Source organism: Hypanus sabinus, chromosome 11, assembly GCF_030144855.1.
Source record: "Hypanus sabinus isolate sHypSab1 chromosome 11, sHypSab1.hap1, whole genome shotgun sequence".
Taxonomy (NCBI): Eukaryota; Metazoa; Chordata; class Chondrichthyes; order Myliobatiformes; family Dasyatidae; genus Hypanus; species Hypanus sabinus.
In genome coordinates this window covers 6,117,263-6,145,158 of record NC_082716.1, presented here as the reverse complement: position 1 = coordinate 6,145,158, position 27,896 = coordinate 6,117,263, and the positions used below count along the sequence as shown (strand labels likewise).

The following is a 27,896-nucleotide window of genomic DNA, read 5'->3' as shown; positions in this document are numbered from 1 at the left end:
TTTCAGAGATTGTCTGCCTGGTGTCAGGACTTGTGATGTGTACCGGCTGCTCATACGACCATCCACCACCCCCTTGGCTACTTGTGACCCTGACTAGAAGGCTAAGCAGGTGCTGCACCTTGTCCAAGTGTGACCTTTAGGCTAGTGGAGGGAAGGAGTGCCTTACATCTCCTTTGTAGAGTCAGATCTCTACCCTGACGCCTAAAGGTTTAGGGTGAAAGTTGAAATATTTAAGGGGATTTTGATGGGGAACTTCACTCAGAGGATGGTGCAAGTTGACAGTGGGATGGTGGATACAGGTTTGATTGCAAGATTTGGATAAAGACATGAATAGGAAGGATACTGAGGGCAATAGTCCATATGGGACTAGACAGAATAACAGTTTGATATGGACTGACTCTGATTAATCAGCCTCATTTTCTACAAAATTCTGAACGTTTGATGGTTCCCCAAGTACGTTAATCAGATGGTACCTCTTTTGATGTCTTCATCAGAATTCTCCTCAGTCTATCTTGCTCCATTTCACTTGTCGTTCTGTCTATCTTTGTCTCCTTATCGTCGAGTTTAATCAACTTGGATAGTGACTTGGTTCCTGTCTGTACCTCCAGCACTATCTTCTCAATGTCTGCCTCTGAAATAACTGCAAACAATGAAATCATGGACACAGCATGTTAGGGTCAAGATGACAGAAACTGGTGACAGATATATTTATCTGATAGTATCAGTAAGTTTTCTAGTAATTGGATTGTAGCTGATTCTGTATTTTCTGAAGCTTCTCAGCTTTTCTGCAGCAGTTGTCACACCAGTTAAGTCTGACTATTTTGTAGATCATAGGATCATAAGATACAGGAGCTGAATTAGGCCATTTGGCCCATCGAGTCTGCTCCACGATTTCATCATGGCTGATCCAATTTTCGTCTCAGCCCCAATCTCTTGCCTTCTCTCCGTATCCCTTCACGCCCTGACCAATCAAAACTTTATCAATCACTGCCTTAAATATTTGTATAGACTTGGCCTCCACAGCTGCCTGGGGCAATAAATTCCTCAGATTCAACACTCTCTGGCTAAATAAATTCCTCCTCATCTCCATTCTAAAAAGATGCCTCTCTATTCTGAGGCTATGTCCTCTGGTCTTAGACTCCCCCACCGTAGGAAACAATATAGGTTAATTGATATCATTGGAATGTTGTCATCTCTACATCCAGTCTTTTTTCTTTGTTCTTGTAAAACTTAATTAAATGGCCAAATTTTATACCTCATTCTTGACTTGCACAGAGCTTCTAGGTCCCTATCACCAGATCCAACACTTTGGAGAAAGAAGGCTAAAGCAAGTGTTCCCTTACGTGGTGATGTGGTGATATTCAGCTGGTGATGTCCAATCAGCCAGTACAGCATCGCATGTCTGACAGTGAGAGCGTTCCACTTCCTGGCATCTATACAAACCAGAACACCGATTTTCCGCACTTCCGTACAAACATGATAGAGAACATGATTGGATACAAATGGCCGAGAATCTTCGGCAGAGCATTGGATCTGATCAGACAGTGTTTCTGGTGTGTCCTGTGTCTGTGCAGACGGAGGGAAAAGTTAGTTGTGAGGCCTGGTATGGAATCTCCAATGCCCTTGAATAGAAAATCCTACCAACAGTAGTGGATACGGCCCAGAATAACACAAGTAAAACCTTCCCCACCATTGAGCACATCTACACAAAGTGTTGTCACAGGAAAGCAGCATCCATCATCGGGGACCCCCGCCATACATGACATGCTGTCTCAGGAAGAAGGTACAGCACCCACACCACCAGATTCAGGAACAGTCGTTACCCTTCAACCCTTAAACAAAAGAGAATAACTTCATTCAACTTTATTTGCCCCACCACTGAACTGTTCCCACAAACTTTAGGCTCCCTTCACTTCATGTTCTTGATATGTATTGCTTATTTATTATTATTCTTTTTGTATTTGCACAGCTTGTTGTCTTTTGCACACTGGTTGTTTGTCTGTCCAGTTTGCTTGTGTGTGGTCTTCCATTGATTCTATTGTGGTTCTTGATTTACTGTGAATGCCTGCAAGAAAATGCATTTCAGGGTTGTATAGGGTGACTTATATATGTACTTTGATAATAAATTGATTTTCAATTTTCTTGAACTTTTAAAGAATATGCAACTTTGCTTTGCCGCAGCAGTTATCGACCCTGTAGTGGAAGACACACTCTGCGGAGAACTCTTACCACAATTCTGCCGTCTTGCACTTCTGTCGACGTGGACGCAGATTTGAATTTCTGGCTTGAGCCGGTACTTGTTGATGTCATGGGTAATATCGGAATTACTTTTTCTCCAGAGAGATTCTCAACATTTCTTGAAACAGCAACATATTGTAACCTGTGCATTGAAGTTTTTGTCAGCAAGTAACTATTCACCTTCTTGTTTAATTCTAATTACACTCTTTCTTGTATAATTTCTCTAACTTCTGTTCATTTATTCTCCCCCTTCTCATTTTCCATTCCCCATATTGGTTCTCTTCCTACCCTTTCTCTTCTCCTCACCTGCTTGTCACCTCCCCTGGTGCTCCTCTTCCTCCCCTTTCTCCCATGGTCCACTCCCTTCTCCTGTCCGATTCCTCCTTCTTCAGCCCTTTACCTTTTCCACCTATCACCTTCAAGCTTCTTACTTCATCCCCTCTCCCCCCACCCACCTTCCCCCTCACCTGGTCTCACCTATCACCAGCCAGCTCATTCTACTCCCCTCCCCCCACTTTCTCTTTCTGGCTTCTTCCCCTTCCTTTCCAGACCTGATGAGGGATCTCGGCCTGAATCCCTTTATTCCTTTCCATGGATGCTGCCTGACCTGCTGAGTTTTTGTGTGTTACTCAAGAGTTCCTGCAAAATTGCTTGTGGTTGGTAATAAAGAGGGAAAGGACTGTCTCACGAAGACACTATTACTCACCCCATGGTAAGAATCTTAGTCTTCTTCTGAGCTGGTGCGCTTTCAATTCTCACATTTCCTTCTTTCATGTTGATCTTTGCAGTTACATCCACGGGTAAAGTTGAGCTGGCCTGGACCGCCATTTCCACACCTGACTGGAGTTGTGGCATATTAATTCCAGCATATCCTCTAACATAAATGTGCGTACTGCAGGGCAAAAGCATCTTGGTGAGTGCATTGGAATGGGTGCTGCAGTATTTGGAGAAACTCAGCTGTAATTACCCCCAGTTCTCAGAAATGAAAGGACTTGGAATGGAATACCTGGCAGTAAAGCGAGCCTTCACTTGAATCCGGGAGGTCATCAGCTGAGAAAGCTTAGTAACTGGAGGATCAGAACGAGCCTCAACTGTTTTTGGGGAAAGAAAGAGAGAGAGGGAGGAAAACCCAGTTATGATGATGTCAGGTTTTGCTAATTTTAACCTATTAAACTATATAAGACAATGAAACACAGGAGTATCATCGAGCCTGCTCCACCATTCCATCATGGCTGATTTATTATCTCTCTTAACCCCATTCTCCAGCCTTCTCTCTGTAATCTTTGATGTCCATACAAGAACCTCTTAATCTCTGCTCTAAATGTACACAATCACTTGACCTCTGCAGCTGCCTGTGCAATGCATTCCACAGAGTCACCACCTTTTAGCTAAGGAAATCCCTCCTCATTTCTGTTCAAAATGGCCATGCTTCTATTCTGGGGCTTTGCCCTCTGGTCCTAGGCTCTCCACGTCCAGTGTATCTAGGCCTGTCAATAATCGATAGGTTTCAATGAGACCCCTCCCGCTGATATTCTTCTAGGCTCTCGTTGAGTACAGGCCAAGAGACATTAAAATTGTTCTAATTGGGTTCTTTCTTGTGAAATCTGAATTCTTGTCAAAGGGGTCAGTTAATTAGTGTCAAAGCCTCACAAATGCAGAGATCTGGTGTCGATCCTGACCTCTGGCATTGTTTGCATGGTGTTTATACATTCTCCCAGAGACCTCTCGTCTTCCCCTGTGGTTTCTTCCTACATCCCAAAGATGTGAGGGTCAGTGGGTGAATTGGCTGCAATAAATCGTGCCCAGTGTGTGGGTGAGCGGTGGAATCGGGGGATGATGGGAATTGATGGGAGTGCTGGGAGAATGGAGTAATGAGATCATTGCCATTGCTCCAAGACCTGGTATCAATGGGATGTCACATTGCAGCTGTACAAGACATTGATGAAAAATGGTAGAAATGGGAACACTCAAAGGATGTTTGCAAGACAAATTTTTATCTTGGTACATGTGACAAGAATAAAAGAATTCCTATACCAAATGCATTTGGACAGGTACATGGATGGGAAACTGTCAGAGGGATTTGGGCCAAAAGTGGGGAAACAGGACTGGCTGAAGTCAGCCAAAGGGCCTTTTCCTGTGGGGTATCAATCTTATGGGTAGAGTGGCCTCTTTCTACAGTTAAAATGACATATGACAATATAATTAGCACGGCACTTCACAGCTAGCACAACACTTTACAGTGCCAGGCTCTGTAAGGAGTTTGTATGCTCTCTGCACGGCAGCGTTGATTTCCTCTGGTTTCATCCCACATTTCAAACCCGCTGGTCAGGCTTAGCATGTTGTGGGCATACTGTGTTGGTGCCAGATGCACGGCAATACTTGCCGGCTGGCTCCAGCTCATCCTCAGACTGCTGGTCGTTGACACAAACAACGTATTTCACCGCATGTGTTGATGTTTTGATGCATATGTGACAAATAAGGCCAATCATTCCATTTTCTCTCCCACCCACCCTGGACACTCTCTCTTCTCCCCTCTACCATCAGGCGGAGGGTACAATAGACTAAATGCACATACCACCAGGCTCAGGGGCAGATTCAAACCTCACTTTTACCAGACTACTGATGCACAAGTGACAAATAAAGCTAATCTTTAGTTTTACTGTTCTTGGATCGGACAGAGAATGGACTGCATTGACATTGGAAAAGTCTCTTACCGGTTCCCTTGGCCACACTCAGGCTGAGTGCAACCATGCTAATCTCCAGTGGGAGACCAACAGCGCTGGGAATAACGTAGCGGAGCTCAGAGAACATGATCGCCTTGGCCACCTGGAAGCTGAACCCACTGCTCAGTTGCTGTAAGTAGCTCTTCCACTGCCTTTTGAACGGAGCTGTCAAATACTGTCAAATCAAAGTCAATGTCAGTGCTTCACAACCCCTGGGATTGATTCAACAATAAGCCTGCCCTTGTTTATAGCCTCTAGTACCTTTCCAAACTCTTCAATGCTCTCCTTGTTGAGCTGAGAGTACACCAGCTCCTGCCCGAGTACTTTGATGTAGGCTGATGCTAATGGCTCCTCTTCGGGCAGGTCCTTCCAGTTGACAATCTGTGGAGAGGACCGCACTTGGTGAGAATGCACTGTGCTCCTGAGACTGCAGTGTTAGTAAGTTAACCCCTGGAGCAGCTCTCACCTTGCTCAAGATGCGTCGAATAGATCTGTTCTCCGTGATCTTGACATTTGATGCTCGGGATTTTGTGATGAATTCTTGGAGACCCTCAGCTCGTAAACCAACCTTTAGAGATGAAAATTACTGTGTGATTTTCTATTTTTAATATGATAAGCTTTGACTAAACACATAGCCAAACAACCTCTTTAATTACCTCTAGCATATCCAATGTGCTTCCTAGTCTGTGACCCCTGATTCTGGCTATCAAGGCTGTTGGAATGATGGTGCTAGAAGACTTGATTAATAAAGCTCTGCCCGATAGTCCTAACATCAGGTCATCTGTGTTGTAAGAAAAAAGTGATGAAATGTCAGCAAAGAGGTTTTGTTGCTCAATTTGTTCCACTAGCAATAAAAGAAACACAGGCACAGTATTCATGAACCATGAAAGTGTAGTCAGCTCTTCGGGGCACCAAAGAGCATCTGAATTGGCTAATCGCTGGTCAGCAAGAGTCTTAGTCACTTAGAGTCCCCTGTGTGTCTTTCTTGAACAGCTCGCTCCTTGTAGCGCGGTCTCCTGGTGCTCTCTGCTTAAGCTTGTTAAGTTTATTTCGATTGGCTCAGGGATTCCTGTGTTATTTAAGTAGACACCTGATTAACACTAATTGCAGGGTCCTGGTTTTGAGAATGTATGTCTCGTGGTGTCACTCAGCCAAGCCGCCGATGTTCTGTTGGAATTCTTATGAATAAACTCTGGTTGCCTTCTCTACATTGGAATATATCTTTCCTCTGCACTTTGGTTCCTATTTTGCCAGAGCACGCCGTGGCAGAGAGAGTACAATTTGTATAAAACATACCTCCATCTGTGTGAACTGATTCTGATCAAACTCCTCCTACAAGTTTGCAGATGACACCACCATAGTGGGCTGTATTTCAAATACCGATATATCCAAGCATAGAAAGAAGATAGAGAGCGTAGTGACATGGTTTCATAATAATGGCCTTTTTCTCAATCCCAGCAAAACAAAAGAGCTAGTCATTGGCTTCAGGAAGGGGGGGTGGGTGATTCACATGCTCCTGTATCACCAATGGCTTTGAGTTTGAGGGGGTTGAGAACTTCAGGTTCTTAAGAGTGAACATTACCAATGGAATATCCTGGTCCAACCACATAGACATCACAACCAAGGAAGCTCACCTTCCTCAGCAGGCTAAAGAAAATGGGCATGTTCCCCAACAGCCCCCACCAAACTGCAGGGAGTAGTGGACACAGCTCGAAACACCCTGGACTCTGAATCTTCCCTAGGCTCATAGACTCTGTTTATACTTCTCACTGTCTTGGTATAGCAGCCAGCATAAAGTCTCCTCTCACCTCAGACATCCTCTCTTCTTCCCTCTCCCACTGGGCAGAAGATACAAAAGCTGGAAAGCACATACATCCAGGCTCAAGGACATCTTCTACTTGCTGTTCTAAGACTATTGAACGGTTCCCTAGTATGATAAGATGGACTCTTAAGTTCTGAATCCTATATAACCTTGCAGCTTATTGGCTACCTGCACTGCACTTTCTCTGTAACCATGACACTTTATTCTGCATGCTGTTATTATTTCCTCAATGCACAGTTAGAATGAAACTATCTGTTTGGATGTCATGGAAAACAAAGTTTTTCACTGAATGTCTGTACAAGTGACAATAATAAACCAATTTAGCAATCTACTGTTCTGAGGAGGAAATGAAGGCAAAGCTAAGAGATGCAACACTTTTATTGTTCAGTCTTTTGATTTCTTTAGAGTAATGCACACAAAATGCTGGAGGACCTCAGTCGGTCATGTAACATCTATGGAATGGAATACATAGTTGACCTTTTGGGCCAAGACCTTCACCTAGACTGAGAAGGGATGGGAAAGTAGCCAGAATGAGAAGGTGGGGAGAAGGGAAGGAGTACAAGCTGGCAGTTGATAGGTGAGACCAGGTGAGAGGGAAGGTGGGTGAGTAGGGAAAGAGGGATGAAGTGAGAAACTGGAAGGTGATAGGTGGAAAGAGACCCAGGGTTGGCCAATGTCTTTAGTTGGAGTTGTGAGCACTCTACAGAGAGGATCAATGTACTTACAATTGAATGAGGTCTCGTGCAAAACCTTGCTGAATCGGAGACCAAGTTCCTCAAGTTTGGGGCTCAGTAGGTTCAAGGCCAGTCTGCAGGAAGATGACCTGTAGAGGGAATTGGATTGGCATTTATCAGACACTTGGCTTAGGAGGCGTGACACAAAATTGTACAGCAGGGGAACAGGTACCTTGGCCCACAAAGTCTGTGCCAAACAAATAAATCTAAACCTCTTCTGAGATTGGCTTTATTTATCCAATGAGCATTGCAACATTAAAACACACAGTGAGATGTTTAGTTTGTGTCAACGACAAGCACAGTGCCAGGATCTGTTGGGGGCAGCCTGCGAGGGTCCAGTACTAACAGACAGCAGTGGGAATTGAACCCAGGTCATTGGCATTGTCAAGCATTACGGTAAACACTACAGTACCTTGTCTTCACATCCGAAGGAAAAGACCCTCACATGATATAGCAGTGATAACCATTGACACTGCACTTCTAGTCAATACAATTCTTTCTTATATCAAAATAAACTTAACTCATAATAAAAAAACTTATAAGAATAAAGTGTGTAATGCCCTTTCATTCGTGCATTCATAGTCAATGCTTTCAGTAATGTCCTGTTACTTTCGTACACACTAACCGCACTGCTGCCACCCATGTGTAGCCCCCAAGGTGGTTCATCACTATCTTTATTGAGGGGCTTCCTCATCCAACCCAACCTCTGCTTCTCCAGCAGCAGAAGAACCCCACAATGTGGTTCTCCCCCACCATGCCCTTGCAAAGGCTGCACTGAGCTTTTGTGTGTCCCTCAGCATGTGCTCCTGTAGCCCAGGAAATGACAGCAGACAGTGTTCCTCCACAGAAATCTGAACAAAATCACTCTTCAATCTTTATTGGCCAGAGTCTTTATCCCAGGGTAGAAACGTCAAATGTGAGAGGGGGAAGCTTTGAGGGGAGGTGCTGGGTAAATTTGTTACTCAGAGAGTGGCATGTGTCCGGAATGTGCTGCAGGGTGGGGAGGGAGGTGGGCAAGTGGGACGGACAGATACAGAAGTGGTGTTTAAGAGGATTTTGAGAGGCACACAAATACGTGAAAAATGGAGAGATGTGGATCATGGGTTCACAGAGAAAGTGACACGGGTTCAATTACCGCAACTCGCTGTAAGGAGTTTGTACGTTCTCCCCATGGCCACGGGGGTTCCCTCTGGGTGCTCCAAAGATGGAAAGGTTAGGGGAGCAAGTTCTGGATGAGGTATCCTGTGTTTGCGCCAGGAGAATGGCAACACTTACGGGCGCGTATTTGGACTGTATTGATCGTGATTTCACTGTGTGTTTCAATTACATCTGACAAATAAAGCTAATCTTTATGAAGCCATTTTTTAAAAAAGTCAACACTGTTGCCAGTGAACCCACTTAGTTGTGGTAAATGGGATGAAGCAAATTGCAGCACAGTAGTGTAGCTGTCAGCCTGACATGATTGCAATTCTGCCACTGTCTGTAAAGAGTTTGTATGATCTCACTGTGACAGTGTGGGTTTCCTCTGTGAGTGCTCTAGCTTTCTCCACAGTCCAAAGACATGTGGATTAGTAAGTTAATTGTCTAAATGGATCATGTGGGCCAGAAGGGCTTGTTACTGTGCTGTATTTCTCAACGGTGAAAGCTGTGGGTACTTACAGCTGATACGAGTCCGGTGCAGTGGATCTGGACAGTGCTCTGATGTGGGAGTAAACGAAACTGGCCACTTGTAAGCTGGTTTCAGTGAGCATGGAATTGGCCACAAGGGTCACCAAAGTCAGAGGAGGCCTGGTCAGGAAGAGCACCGCAATAGCCATCATTCGTTCTTCAGGATGGTTCTTTCGATTGAGGAAGACCTGCATGGTGATGCGTTGGACCTAGCAAGAAGCAAAGTGAAAAACCTCAGTTTAGACATGACTCTGGAATGAAAATAGATGTGGCTGAAGAACCATACAACATGGAAAGAGGCCCTCTGGCCCACTCTATCCATGGCAACCCTTCAAGGGTGTTCCCATGGACCAGCACATGGCCCATTGCCTTTCAAGCCTTGGTGGGTGGTGCTTATTTGGACAGATTATAGAGTTATCTAGCATGGACACAGGCCCTTTGGCCCAACTGGTCCATACTACCCTGAACTTTCCTCCAATCACCTCAAATGTATGTTCTCTGGACCAAGGCATTCTTTTTGACTTTAAGCACAGTGAACTATACTCCCACACCAACAGAAACCTCTGTACCTCAATGCTGTTATGGGGCCTACTACTTATGGTATACTTGCTCCTTCCATTTGTCCTCCTAAACTGCAACACTCCCACTTGGCAGATTAAATTCCATTTTAACAGCATTGAAAGGTGGAGCAAGCACAAGGGATGAAGTGACCTACTTGTTGGAGTAGACTGTTTTTATTGTTATTTTTCTTGCAGTTTAACAATTTATGCCTGCTAGTATTTTTTAAATTACTTATATACATGTAACTCTTTAGTATGTTTCCTAGTGGTCACTATGTAAATGCAGTTGTTCAGTGTGTCCCCTCGTGGTCACAGTGTGTAAATGCAGTTGTTCAGTGTGTCCCCTAGTGGTCACAGTGTGTAAATGCAGTTGTTCAGTGTGTCCCCTCGTGGTCACAGTGTGTAAATGCAGTCTTTCAGTGTGTCCCCTCGTGGTCACAGTGTGTAAATGCAGTTGTTCAGTGTCTTCCCTAGTGGTCACAGTGTGTAAATGCAGTTGTTCAGTGTGTTCCCTAGTGGTCACAGTGTGTAAATGCAGTCTTTCAGTGTGTCCCCTCGTGGTCACAATGTGTAAATGCAGTTGTTCAGTGTCTTCCCTAGTGGTCACAGTGTGTAAATGCAGTTGTTCAGTGTGTTCCCTAGTGGTCACAGTGTGTAAATGCAGTTGTTCAGTGTGTTCCCTAGTGGTCACAGTGTGTAAATGCAGTTGTTCAGTGTGTTCCCTAGTGGTCACAGTGTGTAAATGCAGTTGTTCAGTGTGTCCCCTAGTGGCCACAGTGTGTAAATGCAGTTGTTCAGTATGTCCCCTAGTGGCCACAGTGTGTAAATGCAGTTGTTCAGTATGTCCCCTAGTGGTCACAGTGTGTAAATGCAGTTGTTCAGTGTATTCCCTAGTGGCTTTAGTTCTCTTTAACATTCTGGAAAGCTCTTGAAGCTTTTCTTGGTATTGTGTTATTTGAATAGGTGATATCTGATTGGTTGACTCTTACTTGCAAATTCTCAAGGAATGTTTCTTTAAAAGGAGCTCACCATGAGCTAGCACCACCTTGCTTCTTCTCTTCCTTCCGCTACTAAACCGCTGCTCCCATCACTGTCCATTTCCAATTTTCTTTCTTCTATTAGCACTTAATAAAATGATCATGAAGGAACAAGTTTTGTACCTCTGTCCTGACTTCTGAAAGAAACTTACATTTCTTTACTCAGAGAGTGGTAGCTGTGTGGAATGAGCTTCCTGTAGAAGTAGTAGAGGCCAGTTCAGTTGTGTCACTTAAGGTAAAATTGGATAGGTATATGGACAGGAAAGGAGTGGAGGGTAATGGGCTGAGTGCGGGTAGGTGGGACTAGGTGAGATTAAGAGTTCGGCACAGACTAGGAGGGCCGAGATGGCCTGTTTCCGTGCTGAAATTCTTATATGGTTATATGGTTATATTAAAAACATCAGAACCCAACATACTCCTGCTCTTCTCTGCTGCCCTGGCACAGTGAGTCACTTCCAAGAATGGTTAACTGGAGTTGTTGTGTGGTGAGAAAATTATGGTCCTACCTCAGACCACTGGAATACCAAATGTTGGCAATCCTACTGATGCTAGTTCATGGAGATTAATAAAGAGTTGACATTTCAGGATGACACCCATCGTCAGGACTGGAAAGGAAGGAGGAGGAAGCCAGAGTAAGGAGGTGGGTGGAGGGGAAGGAGGACAAGCTAGCCGGTGATAGGTGAGGGGGAAGGTGGGTGGGTTAGGAAGGGGGACAAAGTAAGAAGCTGGGAGGTGATAGGTGGAAGAGGTAAAGGGTTGAAGAAGAAGGAATCTGATAGGAGAGGAGAGTGGGCCACAGGAGAAAGAGTAAGGCTTTGTTTTATTTAAAGGGAAAGAATGAAAGTTTTGAGCAATTCTAGAGGAATTCAACGTCAGGCAGCATCAACGGAAGAAATGAACAGTTGACGTTTCAGGCTGAGACCCTTCATTAGGACTGGAAAGGAAGGGGGAGAAAGCCAGAATAAGGAGGTGGGGGGAGGGGAAGGAGTTCAGCATAGCAGGTGAAAAGTGCAAACAGGTGAGGTGGAAGGTCAAGAAGCAAGGATTACACTTATAGAGTCATACATAGCATGATAAATAAGTAAACCGTACAGTTTTTGGGTCCTTCTTGCCAATGTTAGTCAGAGCCATGATAGCGTCCACCCGAACTTTCAGAGGGAGGCTGGTGGCCATGGTGCCGAAGCCTGGCAACAGCTTCACAATGCTCTTGATACTTGCTGGCTGTCCTGCGTTGCCGATGGCTTTGAGGCCCAGAGCGATGTCCTCGTTGTTGTGTTGGCTGACTGCTTCGGTGAGGAGGTTATGCAAAGGCTGGAAGAGAAGGGGTTCGGTTTAGAGGGGTTTACTGCCGGAAGCCACACAAGGAAAGGAAATTAGGACGAGCAACTGGGTGATGTATCCGGGTTCAATTCCCATTACTCTCTGTAAAAAGTTTGTTCATCCCTTCCACGACTCTGGGGGTTTTTCCAGATCCTTCAGTTTCCTCAAGCACGGGCCTGCTTCGCTCAGCTCTGGGCATGCTACGTTGGCACCGGACGTTGTGGGCTGGCCCCAGCACTGTTAGTTGTTGACCCGGAAGACACATTTCACTCTAAGTTTCAATGTTTTGATGTCCTATACGTGTGACAAATAAGGACAATCTTTATCTTTGCTTTAATCTTTATAGCCGGGTGGACACCATGGTAAGTACAGGCTGGTTGGACTGAAAGGTCTTGTGGCTACTATTTTACTACCTGTCTCTATAACCCTTCCGCTCAGTCTGAACTTAGCCAGACAGTCTTAAGCATTAACAAGAGCAAATCTGCGGATACTGGCAATCTGAGCAGCGCACACAAAGTGCTGGAGGAACTCGGCAGGCTGAAACATCGACTGCACTTTTGTTCCATAGAGGCTGCCTGGCCTGCAGAGTTCCTCCAATATTTTCTGTGTTTGGTTGGTCTTAAGCATTAAATACTTTTGTGACCTGGTGCATTCTTATCAGTTAATTAAATTCATTCTAAAGAATGGCTAATATGAGGCGGCATAATGTAAAAGTGATTGGAAAGTATAAGAAGGATGTTAGAGGTAAGTTTTTTACACAGAGAGCAGAGGGAGTGTGGAATGCACTGCCTGGGGTGGGGAGGGTGGTGGTAGACACAGATACACTAGGGACATTTAAGAGACTTTAGGCACATGGATGATAGAAAAGTGGAGGGCTATTTGTGAGAGAAGGGCCAGTGTAAGTTAGAAGGTCAGCATAACATTGTGGGTTGAAGGGACTGTACTGTACAACACTGTTCTATGCTTTATGTCATCCATTACGGGCGCCAGAGTAGATGGGGAGCGCTGTAACAAAATGTTTTACAGTGTCAGTGATAGGGGTTCAATTCCTCCGCTGTCTGTAACGCGTTTGTACCTTCTTCCTATCACCGTGTGACAAACTAACTTGAAGGATGAAGAAAAGAAGAATGCCCTCAACTCCTGGTGGAGTCGTCGGGCGCTGACACGACAAGCTTTCTGCACCGATCTTATTGGTGATTGCTCATCATGTAGTGCTTCTGTAGCAGTCTCCAGTTTTTTTTTACGAGGTCGAGTTGCTAGCTCGATGCTCAACCCAGAACAGGTGGAAAGTGTGCAAAGGAGCCGGCTGGATTCGAACTTGAGACCATTCACTCCGGAGTCCAGTGCTGATGCCACTACACCACCAGCTGACCAAATTTACTTTGAATAAATTTCAAATGTTATGATTCATTAAGAAGCCTGGCAGAGGGGAAAGGGAAGGGTTGACTGAATGGGCAAGTGGAGCTGGTTTACCTTCAGTACGTCATCTGGGCAGGTGGACCGTGGAGAACAGAATCTGTAGACCATGGAGCCATAGCTGAGGACTGTAGTCTTGCGAAGGAATGGGTTCTCCTTGATCACAATCAGGTCGAGGATCTCCTGCAGAGACAAAGCAAAGGTGAGGTGAAACATCTTTTAAATGAAACATCGCAGATGATGCAAACCCACAGTCAAAACAGGAGGTGTATGGTGTTTGATTTTTTTTGAGGGAGTCACAAAACAAATTGTTGAAGGTAGAGTGGGAGATGTGGTGAATGTGGATTTTGGACAAGGTTTTCCATGGTAGATTCCTTCAGTATGTCAGGAGGCATGGAATCCATGGAACCTTGGCTGCACGGATTCAGAATCGGCTTGCCTGCAGAAAATAGAGGGTGGTAGTAGGTGGAGCATATTCTGCCTGGAGGTTAGTGACCAGTGGTGTTCCGCAGAAATCTGTACTGGGACAACCCTGCTCTTCGTGATTTTTGTAAATGACTTGAATGAGGAAATGGAAGGGTGGGTTAGTAATTTTTCAGATGGCATGCAGGTTGGTGGTGTAGGAGATTGCCATAGGTTATAATGGTCATTGACAGGATGCAGAGCTGGGTTGAGATGTGGTAGATGGAGTTCACTCCAGAGAAGTGTGAAGTGACACACTTCGGATGGTGAATCTTGAAGGCAGATTATGGGGTTAGAGGCAGAATTCTTAACAGTGTGGAGGAACAGAAGGATCTTGGAATTTATGTTCATAGTCCTCAAAGCTGATAAGGTGCTTAAGAAGGTGGATGGCCTGTTGACCTTTGTTAGTTGGAGGATTGAGTTCAAGAGCCGTGAGGTAATGTTGCAGCTCTATAAAACCTCGGTTAAACCACACTTGGAATATTGTGTTCAGTTCTAGCTACCTCATTATAGGAAGGTGTGTAGGAGCTTTAGAGAGGGCCACAAGAAGTTTACTAAGATGCTGCCTGGATTAGAGTGCGTGTCTTATGAGGATAGTTTGAGCAAGCTAGGGCTTTTCTTTCTGGAATGAAGGAGGATGAGAGGTGACTTGATAGAGGCGTACAATTTGATAAGAGGCATAGACAGAGTGGACAGTCAGAGACCTTTCCCCAGGGTGGAAATGGCTAATACAAAAGAGTATAATTGGCAGAAAGTATAATGGAGATGGTAGTGGTAGGTTTTATACACAGAAAGCAGCGCTGTGTGCAAAACCCTGACAGATTCATATTAGAGACTCATAAATCAATTGGTGGAGTAGTCGCAATGGGCTGAATGACCTATATCTTATCATCGTTTCTACTACCAGTTAATAAGGGTTCTAAGAACCATGCACAACATAATTTGAGTGAATACTCACAAGTGCTAACATCATAACTTTATGGTCGGTTTTAACTTCCTGCAAGGCGAGAATCAGGATCTGAAGGACCTCCAAGTGAGAGAGCTCAGAATCTTGGATTCTGCTCTTGAGCCATTTCAGAGAGTCAAAAGTTTTAGTAGCAGGCAGGGCTTCAATGAACCAACGCCTAGAGTCAAGGTACAGAACCAGAAGGTCGTGCAGTTAATAGCAAATTCCCCAAGTGTAGGTCACTTTGATGTCAGAAATTAATTTGCCACTGATAAAATCATTTCATTCCTACAGGGGTTCCCAACAGGAGTCCACAGACCCCTTGCCTAGTGTTATTGGCCCAAATAAGGTTGAGGACTGCTGCATCAACCCCTGTATCTAAAAGCATATAGTTCATTGAAAGCAAGTGGTGAAAGTAAGTGTTTAACATCCTGGCTTCCATCGATTAGGGCACTGAGTGCAGGGGTTGGAGTCATACAGTTGTTGCTGAGGTTGCACTTGGATTATTATAAACACAGGAGATTCAGCAGATGCTGGAAATCCAGAGGGAAACACCCAAAATGCTGGAGGAACTCAACAGACCAGGCAGGATCAATGGAGGGGAGTAAGCAGACATGGTTCCGGGCTGAGAAGAGTATCCTGTAACGTTTAGGTCACCCTACTACAAGAAAGATGTGGTTAAACTGGGCAGAATGAAGGAAAGGTTCCCGAGGATGTTGCCAGGACTGAAAGGCTTGAGTTATAGGGAGGTTGAGCAAGGTCTTTATTCCTTTAAATGTAGGAGAATGAGGGGACAATCTTTTAAAAACGTTTAATATTATGAGGGGCATAATGTTGGAGGCAGCAGATGGTAACAGTGTTTACCCTGGGGTAGGGGAGACCAAAACTAGGAGGCATAGGTTTAGCATGAGAGGGGAAAGATTTAAAAGGGACCTGAGGGACAACTTTTTCCACCCAGAGGGTGTGGAATATATGGAAGAGCTGCTGGAAGAAGTGGTTGAGACAATGGCAGGGGCTGGGGGGTATTACTGCAAATTGGAGACCATGGAAAAAATGGAATGAGGGAATTAGCCAATTAAAGTGTTAGAAGTTATTCTAAGAATTAACTCTGCTTTTTTATTGGGTATTAGTTTGTAGCCTGTACAGCTGCTCATTAATATGCAAATAGCTAATCAAGCAATCATGTGGCAGTAACTGAACGGATAAATGGTTGCACAGTGAAGTCGCAGTTAGTGCAACACTATTACAGCTTGGGCCATTTCAGAGTTCAAAGTTCATTTCTGGTGTCGTTCATGGTCAGGAGGTTCAGTTGTTGTTCAGACCAAACATCAGAATGGGGAAGAAATGTGATCTAAGTGACTTTGTTCGTCGAATGATTCTTGGTGCCAGACGGGGTTGATTGAGTATCTCATAAACTGCTGATCTCCTGGGATTTTCACACACAACCGTCTCGAGAGTTTACAGAGAATGGGGTGAAGAACAAAAGACAACCTCCAGTGAGTGGCAGTTCTGTGGGCATTGTTTATGTGAGGGGTCAGAGGAGATTGGCCACACTGGTTCAAGCTGACAGGAAGGTGACAGTAACTCAAATAACCACACATTTCAACAGTGGTGTGCAGAAGAGCATCTCTGAATGCACACATCGAATTTTGAATTGGATGGGCTACAGCAGTAGAAGACCATGAACATATACTCTGCAGCCACTTTATTTCAGGTACAGGAGGTGACTAATCAAGTGGAGATACTCAAGAAGATAACTAATACGAGAGGTCTCTAATAAAGTGGCCACTGAGTGTAAATTTGAAAGGGAAGTAAGTATGGACTCAAAAGCCTTTGCAGCCAATCTCTGTCACTGAACAGAATTTTTATATCACATTATAACTGGAATTTGAATCGATGACCTACCTAAACTCACTCCGGCTCTTAACCTGTGCCCAAACTTCTGACAGGGTGGTGTATTCAGCAGATCGAAAGAGCTCAATGAGTTCCAGGAACCTTACTGGGGCATCATGATGGATTTCCTCTTTGTTGTGTTTGGCAATATGATCCAAGGTTTCTTTTATCTATAGAACACAAAACACAGGACACAGAACACTGAACATTACAGTGCAAGAACAGAACCTTCTGCCCATAATATTGTGCCAAAATGATCACATTAGTAATTAAATACCTAACTAAACCTTTCTACCTATACATTGTCCATATCCCTCCACTTCCTGCAGATTCACGTACCTATCTAAGAACACTTGTTCTGCTTCAACACCACGTCGGGAACCCATCACTCTTTGTGTAAAAACACTGCCCCTCACATCTCCTTTGAACTTGCCCCTCCCCCTCACATTAAATGCTTATCCTCTGGTCTTAGATGCTTCAACTCTGGGAAAGGTTATTGGATGTCTACTCTCTCTGTGCCTTTCATAGTCTCATAGCCTCATAAACCTCCATTAGATCTCCCTTCAGCTTCTGCCAAAATCCAGTTTGTCCAAAGCCCCCTTATAGCACATAATCTAGGCAGCATCTTGATAAACCTCTTCTGCACCCTCTCCGAAGCTGCAACATACTTCCTATAATGGGGTGACCACAACTGAGAGCTGAAACATAGCTTCGTCACTCTTAAACTCAATTGCTTGATCAATAAACACAAAAATAACATTACTACCCTATCAACCTGTGCAGCTGCATTCAGGGAGCTGTAGACTCGGACCCAAGGAGCCCTCTGTACGCCGACACAGTGTGCTGTCTCCTTACACTAGATGCTCTAAAAGGCAACTCTTCACATTTGGCCAGATTAACTTTCATCAGCTATTTCTCTGCCCATGTCTGTAAACTGCTGCAATTTTCTATTGTGTAAAGCAGAGCATAGAATCATGGAGTCATTCAGTACTACAGCACAGAAGCAGGCCCTTTGGCCCATCTAGTTCATGCTGAATTATTTATCTGCTTAGTCACACCCAAAATATACACCTCCTATCTATGAACCTATCCAACCCTCTCTTAAATGTTGAAATCGATCCTGCATCCACCACTTCAACCAGCAGCTTGTTCTACACTCAAACCACCAAGAACCAAGAAGTTCTCCCCCATGTTCCCACTAAACATCTCACCTTTCACCCTTAACCCATAACCTCCAGTTCTAGTCTCACCCACCTTCATAGGAACAAGCCTGCCTGCATTTCCCCTATCTATACCTCTCATAATATACCTATCAAATCTCCCCTCAATCTTGTACGTTCCTGAGAATAAAGTCCTAACCTATTCAACCTTTCCCTATAACTCAGGTCTCGGCAACATCCTGACATTGGGAGACAACACAATTAACTCGGAGAGTAAAGAGGCAAAGAGAACGTTGGCAGGAATTACCTTAAGGACCAGGTTTTGCTCATGGATCAGGGTGAGTGGTTGCCGGAGGACGCTGTGGTCACTCTGGTACTTCAGGCTATGCCGGCTCGGGAGCTCTGGTAATGTCCGTGGTTGTTCTGAGGTGATATGCTCCAGGACGAGGCTCTGTCTGCAATGGGAAACGTTAATCAGAACCTGGGAATTTCCAGTTCAGCAGCGGAGCAAAGTCAAGAACACAAACAGAATGACTTTCGATCCGAGAACATGGAGCAGTACTGCACTGGACTTCAGCCCACAGGAGTGAAGGCGATTGACCCAAAATGATAACGTATTGGTGGTTGGTGGTGTGGAGGGCTGAGTTAGTTGATGGAGGTGTTTAAGGAAAGTAACTGTTTTTGAGTCTAGAGGTCCTGGTGTAGATGCTATGGAGTCTGCTCCCTGAAGGGAGTGGGACAAAGTCCATGAGCAGGGAGGGTGGGATCCTTCATGATGTTACTGGCCCTTTTCCAGCACCTTTCTGTATATAGCCCTTAATGGTGGGTAGGTTGGTGCTGATGATGAATTGAATATTGAACCGTAGGAGTCATTGGAAAATCAATAATCGACAGTTCGATGCCTGTCTCGCTTACCTTACGTCAATCCGCATTTCTCCATTCTGCTCATACAAAGGTACGTGTCGGTGCACCTCCCGGACTCTGGCTTCCTTCAGGATCGCCCCAGAAGCTGTTGGCTTCAGGATCAGGGTGGAGGTTGTCATGGTTTGTTCATCCTTGATATATTGCTGCAGGGAAAATAGCATCGTGGTTAATGTTCCACATATATCCACTGACAGAGTCAAACAACAAAGTTCACGCTACGCCAGAGATAACATGAAGTGACATCCCCACTGGTTACACGATTCATAGAGTATAGAACTGCTCAAATCACTAACAAATGAAGCTGTCCTTAATTAAAGTAGAAGAACATAGAACAGCACAGTACAGGCCCTTCAGCCCACAGTGTTGTGCTAACCTTTCAACATACTCTAAGATGAACATAACCCTTCACTCCTACATAACCCTGCATTTTTCTTTCATCCATATGCCTATCTAAGAGTCTCTTAAATGTCCCTAATGTATCTGCCTCTACTCCTACCACCTGACAGGGTGTTCCACACACCCATCACTCTGTCTAAAAAACTATCTTTGTCATTCCCCTTATACTTTCCTCTAATCACCTTAGAAGTATTCTCTCTGGCGTTAATATGTCTGCCCTGGGAAAAAGACACAAGCTGTACACTCTATGCCTCTTACCAAAGTATCAGAATGTGAAAATATGGAAAATATGATTTGCAGATTCAGGCAGAACAAGCTAAACGTGCTTGTAAGGAGCTGACATCTCATTACAACATCTCTGAGAATCTATCCTGGGTTCAACGTACTGATGCAATCATGAACAAGAAGCGATAGTGGCTTTATTCCATTAGAACGTTGAGGAGATTTGGAATGTCACCAGAACTTCTACAGATGCACCATGGAGAGCATCCTAACTGGTCGCATCAGCCTTGGATGCACAGGTTTGGAAAAAGCTGCAGAGGGTTGTAAACTCAGTCAGTTCCATCATGGGCACTACCTCCCCACCATTGAAGATACCTTCAAGAGAGGATGTTTCAAGAAGGCAACATCTATCACTAAGGACTCTCTCAGAAAGCACCCTCTCCTCATTGCTGCCAATAAGGAGGAGGTACAGGAGCACTCTCAGCATTTTAGGAACAGCTTCTTCTCTGCTATCAGATTTCTGAATGGATAATGAAGCCACAAACATTTGATTAGCAGCTTATTTCCTATTGCAATGGATAGTATGTATTACTTATTATTATGTATTACTCCATAGTCTTGATGCAAAACAACAAATCTTATAATACGTCACTGAAAATAAAGCTGACACTGAGACTGTGAGGGTGGATGTTCCTTCTAAAGCTGTACACTGCGATGATTCTCTGGACGGCACTAAGGCAGAACTAAAGATGAAGGAACTCACCAGAAAGCAGCTAGGGCAGGTTTCTGAGTACATGGTTTCAAGGTTCTTCTGGGCTGTCTCTTGGCAATTGTCCATGTTTTTGGACTTTGTTATGGTCAGACGTTCTTTTCTCTTGTCCTCCTGAATGATGTACCTTGTATGGCAGATTCCTCCAATTCCAGCCTGCACAGGTGAAGGGCAAAGTAAGTTATTGTAGAAGGGAATTTCACACATCCCGGAGTCATACAGCAGGGAAACAGGCCATTTGGCCCAACTTGTCCATTCTGTCAAAAGTGCCCATCTATGGTGGTCCCATTTGCCTACATTTGGCCCAGAGCTACTTAAACATTTCCCGTCCATTTACCTGTCCAGATGTCTTGTGGACTTTATTGTACTTGCCTCAGCCACATCCTCTGGCAGCTTGTTCCATAGACGTACCTCCCTCTGAAAAGGTTACCTCTCAGGTCACCTTTAAATCTTTCCCCTATCTCTTCAAACTATTCCCAATAATTTTATACTTTTCTATCCTGGGAAAAAGATACTGCAGTCAGATTCAGATTCAATTATTTATCACATGTACATTGAGACCTACAGTGAAATACATCATTTGTATTAACATCCAGCACAACATAAGGATTTACTGGGAGCAGCCCACAAGTGTCACCGCACATAGCATTCCCACAACACAATGCTCGGGAGAGCAACACAGAACACATCAAGCAACAAGGCAACAACACCAAAATAAGCTCTTATTTATGTCCCTTCTGGATTTTATAAGGTCACCCTTCAGCTTCCTTCACTCCAGGGAAAACAGTCCCAGCCATTAAAACCAGAAGAAATAAGGGCAGAATTAGGCCATTCTGCCCATCAAGTCTGCTCTGCCTCGATAATGGCTGATTTATTTTGCCTCTCAACACCATTCTCTTGCTTTCTGTCCATAACCAAAGCCTATTCACAGTTTTCTACAGATGTACCTTGGAGAGCATTCCAACTGGTTGCATCACAGTCTGGTATAGATGGGGAGAGGGGCCACTGCACAGGATCAGAAAAAGCTGGAGAAAGTTGCCAACTCATCGAACTCCATCATGGGCACAAGCCTTCTCAGTATGCAGGACATCTTCAAAAGGCGATGTCTTAGAAGTGAGGATTCTATAATTAAGGACTCCCTTAGTGCTTAGTCTCATTGCTACCATCAGGGAGTGGGTCCAGAAAGTTGAAGAAACACACTCAATGATTCAGGAACAGCTCCTTCCCCTCTGCCATTAGATTACTGAATGGATAATGATCCCATAAACACTACCTCACTTCTTTTATTCTCTTTTTGCACTACGTATTTAATTTAACCTCTAAAATATATATATATATTTACTGTAATTTACAGTTTTTATCACTGTGTATTGCAATGACTACTGCAACAAATCAACAAGTTTCGTGACATAGGCCAGTGATAGTAAACCTGATTCTGAATCTCTCCAGTCTCACCTTATAACTCAATCCCTCATCTCCAAGTGTTTCTAAGCCTCTCTAATCACGTTCTTCCTTTGATCTTTCAGACTGATCAAATCATAGTCTTATATGATGAAGATGAACTCCTGACCTCTTAGTTTACCTCATCGTGGACCTTAGTCTGCCTGCACTACACTTTCTCTGGAGCTGGAATGCTTTACTCTGCGTTCTGTTTTGTTGTATTACGTCATTGTCCAGACTGATCTGTCTGTATGACACATAAACAAAAAAAACTTTCACTGTACATGTGACAATAATAAACTAATTATCAATTACCTATGTCCTCTAGATCTAGAAACCCTACCACTGTGAAAAAATGATATGCATTTAATCAAGACGGTGTGTATTTCATGTATAGAGCATTGTACAGTCCCTTCAGCCCACAATGTTGTGCTGACTCTTTAACCTAAACAACGATCAATCTAACCCTCCCACATAGCTCTCCATTTTTCATTTATCCATGTGCCCATCTAAGAGTCTCAGAAATGTCCTTAATGTATCTACCTCTGCAACTTCCCTGGCAGTGTGTTCCACACTCTCAGTACTCTCTGTGTGAAGAACTTAACCCTGACATTCCCGCATACTTTCCACCCATTGCCTTAAAATTATGTCCCCTTGAATTAGCCGTATTCTTCCCATCTCTGCAGATTCACGTACCTGTCTGAGAGAACTTTACAGCGTGTTGTGCTGACCTTTTAACCTAGTCTAAGATGTAACCTCTCCCTTCACATAGCCTCCATTTTTCTATCATTCACGTGTCTAAGAGCTTCTTAAATGTCCTTAATCTACCTCTTTTCCTTCTACACAGCCCAAAACCAAAAGTAAAGAGATGGACAGCGGATGGTTACCTCCTGTAAATCATAAAAGTTCTGCGACTTTTTGATGGTGATCTGGAAGATGTTGATAATGCCTCTGTGGATGTTCAGGATGCTATCAGGCAGGCTAGCTGGTGAGTAGATGGCTCCCACCCGTCCACTACTGTACTCGAACTTCACGGGCTTGGTCAATTGTGGAGCTAGTCGTGCGGTCAGCTTCCGGGCGGAGATGAATGGATCTTTCGGCCATATTCCGGTGAGCTCGCGAATCCAAGGATCTACGATCTGAGAAAGCAGGTCGCACTTAGTGAAAGCTGACTTAACGCTCAAACAACCTTCTGACTCCACACTTTAGACTCAATCTGTCACACGTAGAGGCGTAGAACACTACAGGAAAGCAACAGGCCCCTCTGCCTACCTAGTGTATGCCAAACTTGTTTTCTGCCTAGACCCATCTACCTGCACCCAGATCAAAGGCTTCCATAACGCTCTGATCACCTAGCTATCCAAACTTCCCTTGAGTTTGTCATTTGCTACTTTGGCTGTTGGAAGTTAAGCTTGAATTGGGCTTCCAACTTTCCATAACACTTCCCATTCCGAATCCTCTTCACATAACTTTGCCTGGTCTAGCTACTGCCCTTTAGTGCATCACTTGATTAAGTTATCTTTGGCATTATAGAGCCATACAATAGAGAAACAGGCCAATCAGCCCATCAAGACTGTGCTCACTATCAGGCATCTGCTATACTCAGCCCATATACCAGTACATTTTGACATAGTATTTATTTATTTATTTTCATTTTATTTAGAGATACAGCACCGAACAGGCCCTCTGTGGCTGAGACACACTGCCCTATTTAACCCTAACCTAATTATAGGACAATTTACAATGACCAATTTCCCCACTAACCCGTATGTCTTTGAGCCATGGGAGGAAAGCAGAGCTCCTGTAGGAGTCACACACAGTTCATGGGGAGAATGTACAAACTTCTTGCAGACGGTGCTGGAATTGAACTCTGAACTCCAGAACTCCTGAGCTGTAATGGTATCATGCTAACCACTGGTGCCAAGCTTCAAGACCTGGGTCCCTGCACCTCCCTCAGCAACTAGATCCTCAACTTCACCATCAGCAGACCTCCGAAACTGAGGATCGATCGCCACATCTACACATTGACCAGCAACACAGATCCTTCTCCAGGCTTGTGCTGGTCCCCTGCTCCACTCTCTAGACACGTGTGTGACTGTGTGGTTAAATACACCTTCAAAGCTGTCTTCAAATTCACCATGGATACTGATGGTGGACACATCCCCAGTGGTGATAAACCTGCTTACCAGAGTAAGATAGGCTGCCAAGTTGAGTGGTGTTGCGACAACAGCCTCTAGTTCAATATCAGCAAAACTAAAGAGCTGATTGTCATCTCAGCAAGGGAAAGGAGCAATCTATATTGGGGAAATATCAGTGGAGAGAGTAAGCAGCTTTAAACTCCTGGGTATTAACATATCAGATGATCTGTCCTAGGCCTGGCACACAGATACAAACACAAGGAAGGTGTACCAGCATCTTTACTTCCTTAGGGGGTTACGGAGGTTTGGCTTGTCACAAAACACACCAACTTACCTCTACAGATGTGCATTTGAAGTAGAACTGGATGCATGACGGTCTGGTGCAGGAATTCAAATGTGCAGGAGCATCTGAAGCTGCAGAGAGTACTGGACTTTGCTTGATATATCACGGGCACATCCCTCCCCACCATCGGACATATCTAGAGTAGGCACTGCCTCAAGAAGGCAACAGCCATCATGAAAGATCCCCTTCGCCTGAGCCATGCCATTGTCTCTCAGCTCCCATCATTCAGGAGGTACAAAAGCTGCTTCCCTTCAACCATTCGCTTCTTGAACCAACCAGCACAACCCTAACCACTACAGTGTAGCAACACTGCGACAAGTTCAAACACTTTACACTCGAAACGGGCAGTTTTTGCTGTGGTTGTGATCTTCCTTGTATAACCTGGTCCAGTTCCGTTTTCCTGTGAACACTCCCTATCGGATGCTCTGTGCCGGAGGTGCTGCTGCAAGTACATTTTTAATAGCTCTTGTGCACATGACAGTAAACCTGACTTTGCTGGCAAGAAGATCGAGAATCTTATACCTTTGTTTGCTGATAGCACTGTGTGGGCAGTGAGGAAGACGGAGGAATTGTTCAAGGGGGGTTGCTGACCCAAGAACTGGGAGGCAGAACAAGATCTGGTATCGTTCAGAGGGAAGAAAAAAGTGAATTATCTTGTAAGTACTGAAAGACTGAGAGCTGTTGGAGGGACTCAGGGTGCCCTTGTACACAAACACACCAGGGCATAGACTTAAGGCCTGAAGTGAGGGATTTGAAAGAGAAACCGGGGCAGCTACTTTACATAAAGGGTGGTGCATATTATAGGAAACATCTTCCCCACATCCACTATACCCAGAACCTGTCACTAATACTCTTTGTCTGTGATGCTGCACCTGTACATACATGGACTTGTGCATAAGACAATACACTCAGCTTTGACCTTTGATGAAGCTGGCCCATCCATTTTGACAGATCAGGATTTGCAGAGAGCTGGACTTACTTGCAGAAGGTACTGTCTCTGTCCAATGCCCCTGATTTTCACTTTACAGTTTAACTTCACGCCAGCTTTGGTCAACCCTCTTTCAGGTGGCCCAGTCAGAATCAGGCCTTCATACCTATAGATGTGCAGGCTGTTTTCGGAGAATGTGGGGTCTGCGCAAAGGGAAGCAGAAAGTGTAATAACAACTTAAATCAAATCTGTCAGAGGGGCTATGACATTTTGAGGAGGCCCTCCGTTGACCACAGGCGTTGCATTCTAGCTATTATAGCCAGTATGCAAGCCAGGGCAGTACGATGCGAAGAGCAACCTATTGTTGCTCGTGCAGAAAGCTTCCCTTCTCCACATAGCTGATGAATCCAAAGGAACGGCAGAGACCGATACAGTTTGGCACCAGCGTGTTGCAAGAGTTGCCAGTCAACATTGAACTCAATGCCTTTAGGGACTCCAGCTTATTAAGATTTTTCTTCAGACTTTACTCCTGAAGCCTTCCCCATGAGTGGGTATAGCCACAATGCAGCGGGGATCTAAGATCAGAGTTTTCCTTCTCCAAGATGAGCTGCCAACCACGGCTTACAAGCCAGATCTGCCCAGAGAAACAGGTTTAGGGTGCCAGTAACCCGCCTTTCCCCTTCTCCTGCTAATAGAAGTGGCTCCCCCTGGCTTAGTAGTGAAGCTACACGTGAGGGTCAGCAGCTGGACTTGGTTGTAAAAGAAGTTATATGAGATGCATGTCATTGAGAGCATTTAATAGGTAGTGGGAGCTTGTCCCCATTATGACAACCTTAAAAAACTGCATGACAACTTTAAGTTTATGACATTAGACAAGAGGAAGTAGACACGTACCATATCTACTTGTATGTTCACTCCCTGGAAAGAAAGTAACAAGCAGAAATAAGCATCAGAAATGAATGAGTCTTCATAATTTTAGATCTGAAAGTTTGCAAAGTAGTTTAAAGCCTTAACTTACCAACTAAGGCGAGACACAAGAAGAAGACAAAGGATTTCATGTTGAGTCTGAGTTCTATTAGGTTTGCCTTCCAATATATAGCCCGCCACCACTGGGTCAGGTGACCACTAGCGATCACCAGAGTTGCTGAGCAATCCACTTCTTATCAGAATCAAAGTCCATCATCTTGGAACAAATGGATCTATTTGAACGAAATAATGAAGAGAAGAAAGTGATCAATTGGACTACCAACTCCATAGATAAATTTGTCAGCCTCGCTTCATTTAGTGAAATAATTCTGCAATGAAAGATTTTAATGAAAGTAACTTTAACTAAGTTAACCGTCAGTGGATGATGTTTTACATCATGGGACCCAAAAGGTTATGGTGACTGAATGAGATCAAGATAATTTGGTGCTTATCAGCCTGATGACTAGGTGACATGCCCTGTTGACTTTGGCAAGATTTGTATTGGATTGATATTATCTTTTTGAAAAGACAAACGGGGGAAGCTTGTATCCCTCAGTCTTGTATCCAACAGGAGTGTGGGCAATTTTAAGCATGTAAAACATGGAACATTACAGAACAATACAGGCCCGTCGACCAGAGAGGACACAGCCTCAGAATAGAGTGGCATCCTTTCAGAACAGAGAAGAGGAGGAGTTTCTTTAACCAGAAGGTGGTGAATCTGTAGAATTCATTGCCACACACAGCTGTGGAGGCCAAGTCATTGGGTACATTTAAAGTGGAGGTTGATGGATTCCCCGTTAGTTGGGGTGTCAAAGGTTACGGAGAGAAGGTAGGAGAATGGGGCTGAGAAGGAAAATACGGTAGCATAGCAGTGAACGTGATGTAATTACAGCTCGAAGCATCAGAGTTCTGAGTTCGACCCTGGCATACTCCATAAGGAGTCTGTATGCCTTCTCCATGGAATGTATGGGCTTCCTCTGGATGCTCTGGCTTTTTCCCACAGTCCAAAGACGTAACCATTAGTAGGTTAATCAGTGATTATAAATTGTGCTGTGATTAGATCAGGGTTTATTTGGGTATTGTTGGGCAGGTTTCCTTCCCGCACAATCATGGATAAGAGTCCTACACATTCTACAGATCTACTGATATATCCTGCCCTGTACTGCTGCCACAAAACAACAAACTTCCTGACATATATCTGTCACGTTAAAGCTGATTTAGATTCTCTTAGAACTTAAGGTTGTCAGTTAAAGAAGGACACAATTAGAATAGGCAGAAACCCCTTCACCGCAATTATTCTGAACAATGGTGCTCCGCAAGGTTGTATCCTGCACATTGTCGGGCCAGATTCAGCTCTAACTCCATCTACAAAGGGAAAAGTGCTAGGAAAACTGAAAGGTGGAAAAGTTACAGGGCCAGGTGGACTGCAATCCAGAGAGGTTGCTGAAGAGATAACAGATGCATTGGTCATGATCTTTGAAGAATCATTTGATTCTGGCATGATCCCAGAGGATTGGAAGATTGCAAATTTCACTCCATTCTTTAAGATGTGTCGAATACAAAAGAAAAGAAATTATAGGCCAGTTAGATAACATCAGAGGTTGAGAAAATGTTGGAGTCTATTATTAAGGACGAGGTTTCAGGGTACTTGGAGACTAATGATAAAATCAGTCATAGTCAGCATGGTTTCTGTGAAGAGAAATCTTACCTGATAGACAATAGACAAGAGGTGCAGAAGTAGACCATTCAGCCCTTCAAGCCTGCACCACCATTCTGAGATCATGGCTGATC

General features: G+C 44.3%; 1 protein-coding gene across 1 annotated transcript in view; it reads right to left on the bottom strand.

The window, feature by feature from the left end:
• Positions 1 to 26,197, bottom strand: part of LOC132402331 (vitellogenin-like) — a 118,445-nt gene extending 92,248 nt beyond the window's left edge. The window contains exons 1-21 of the mRNA XM_059985210.1: positions 26,158 to 26,197; positions 25,191 to 25,342; positions 22,618 to 22,869; positions 20,285 to 20,446; positions 18,895 to 19,046; positions 18,287 to 18,434; positions 16,832 to 16,989; positions 14,939 to 15,104; positions 13,576 to 13,701; positions 11,875 to 12,093; positions 9,177 to 9,394; positions 7,509 to 7,606; positions 5,618 to 5,742; positions 5,428 to 5,529; positions 5,223 to 5,342; positions 4,953 to 5,136; positions 3,245 to 3,329; positions 2,945 to 3,130; positions 2,230 to 2,380; positions 1,344 to 1,566; positions 474 to 640 (exon numbers count right to left, since the gene is read on the bottom strand). Of these exons, the coding sequence (XP_059841193.1) occupies positions 474 to 640; positions 1,344 to 1,566; positions 2,230 to 2,380; positions 2,945 to 3,130; positions 3,245 to 3,329; positions 4,953 to 5,136; positions 5,223 to 5,342; positions 5,428 to 5,529; positions 5,618 to 5,742; positions 7,509 to 7,606; positions 9,177 to 9,394; positions 11,875 to 12,093; positions 13,576 to 13,701; positions 14,939 to 15,104; positions 16,832 to 16,989; positions 18,287 to 18,434; positions 18,895 to 19,046; positions 20,285 to 20,446; positions 22,618 to 22,869; positions 25,191 to 25,342; positions 26,158 to 26,197 (3,234 nt within the window). The remainder of the gene's footprint in view (positions 1 to 473; positions 641 to 1,343; positions 1,567 to 2,229; positions 2,381 to 2,944; positions 3,131 to 3,244; positions 3,330 to 4,952; positions 5,137 to 5,222; positions 5,343 to 5,427; positions 5,530 to 5,617; positions 5,743 to 7,508; positions 7,607 to 9,176; positions 9,395 to 11,874; positions 12,094 to 13,575; positions 13,702 to 14,938; positions 15,105 to 16,831; positions 16,990 to 18,286; positions 18,435 to 18,894; positions 19,047 to 20,284; positions 20,447 to 22,617; positions 22,870 to 25,190; positions 25,343 to 26,157) is intronic.
• Between the last annotated feature and the right edge of the window lie 1,699 nt (positions 26,198 to 27,896).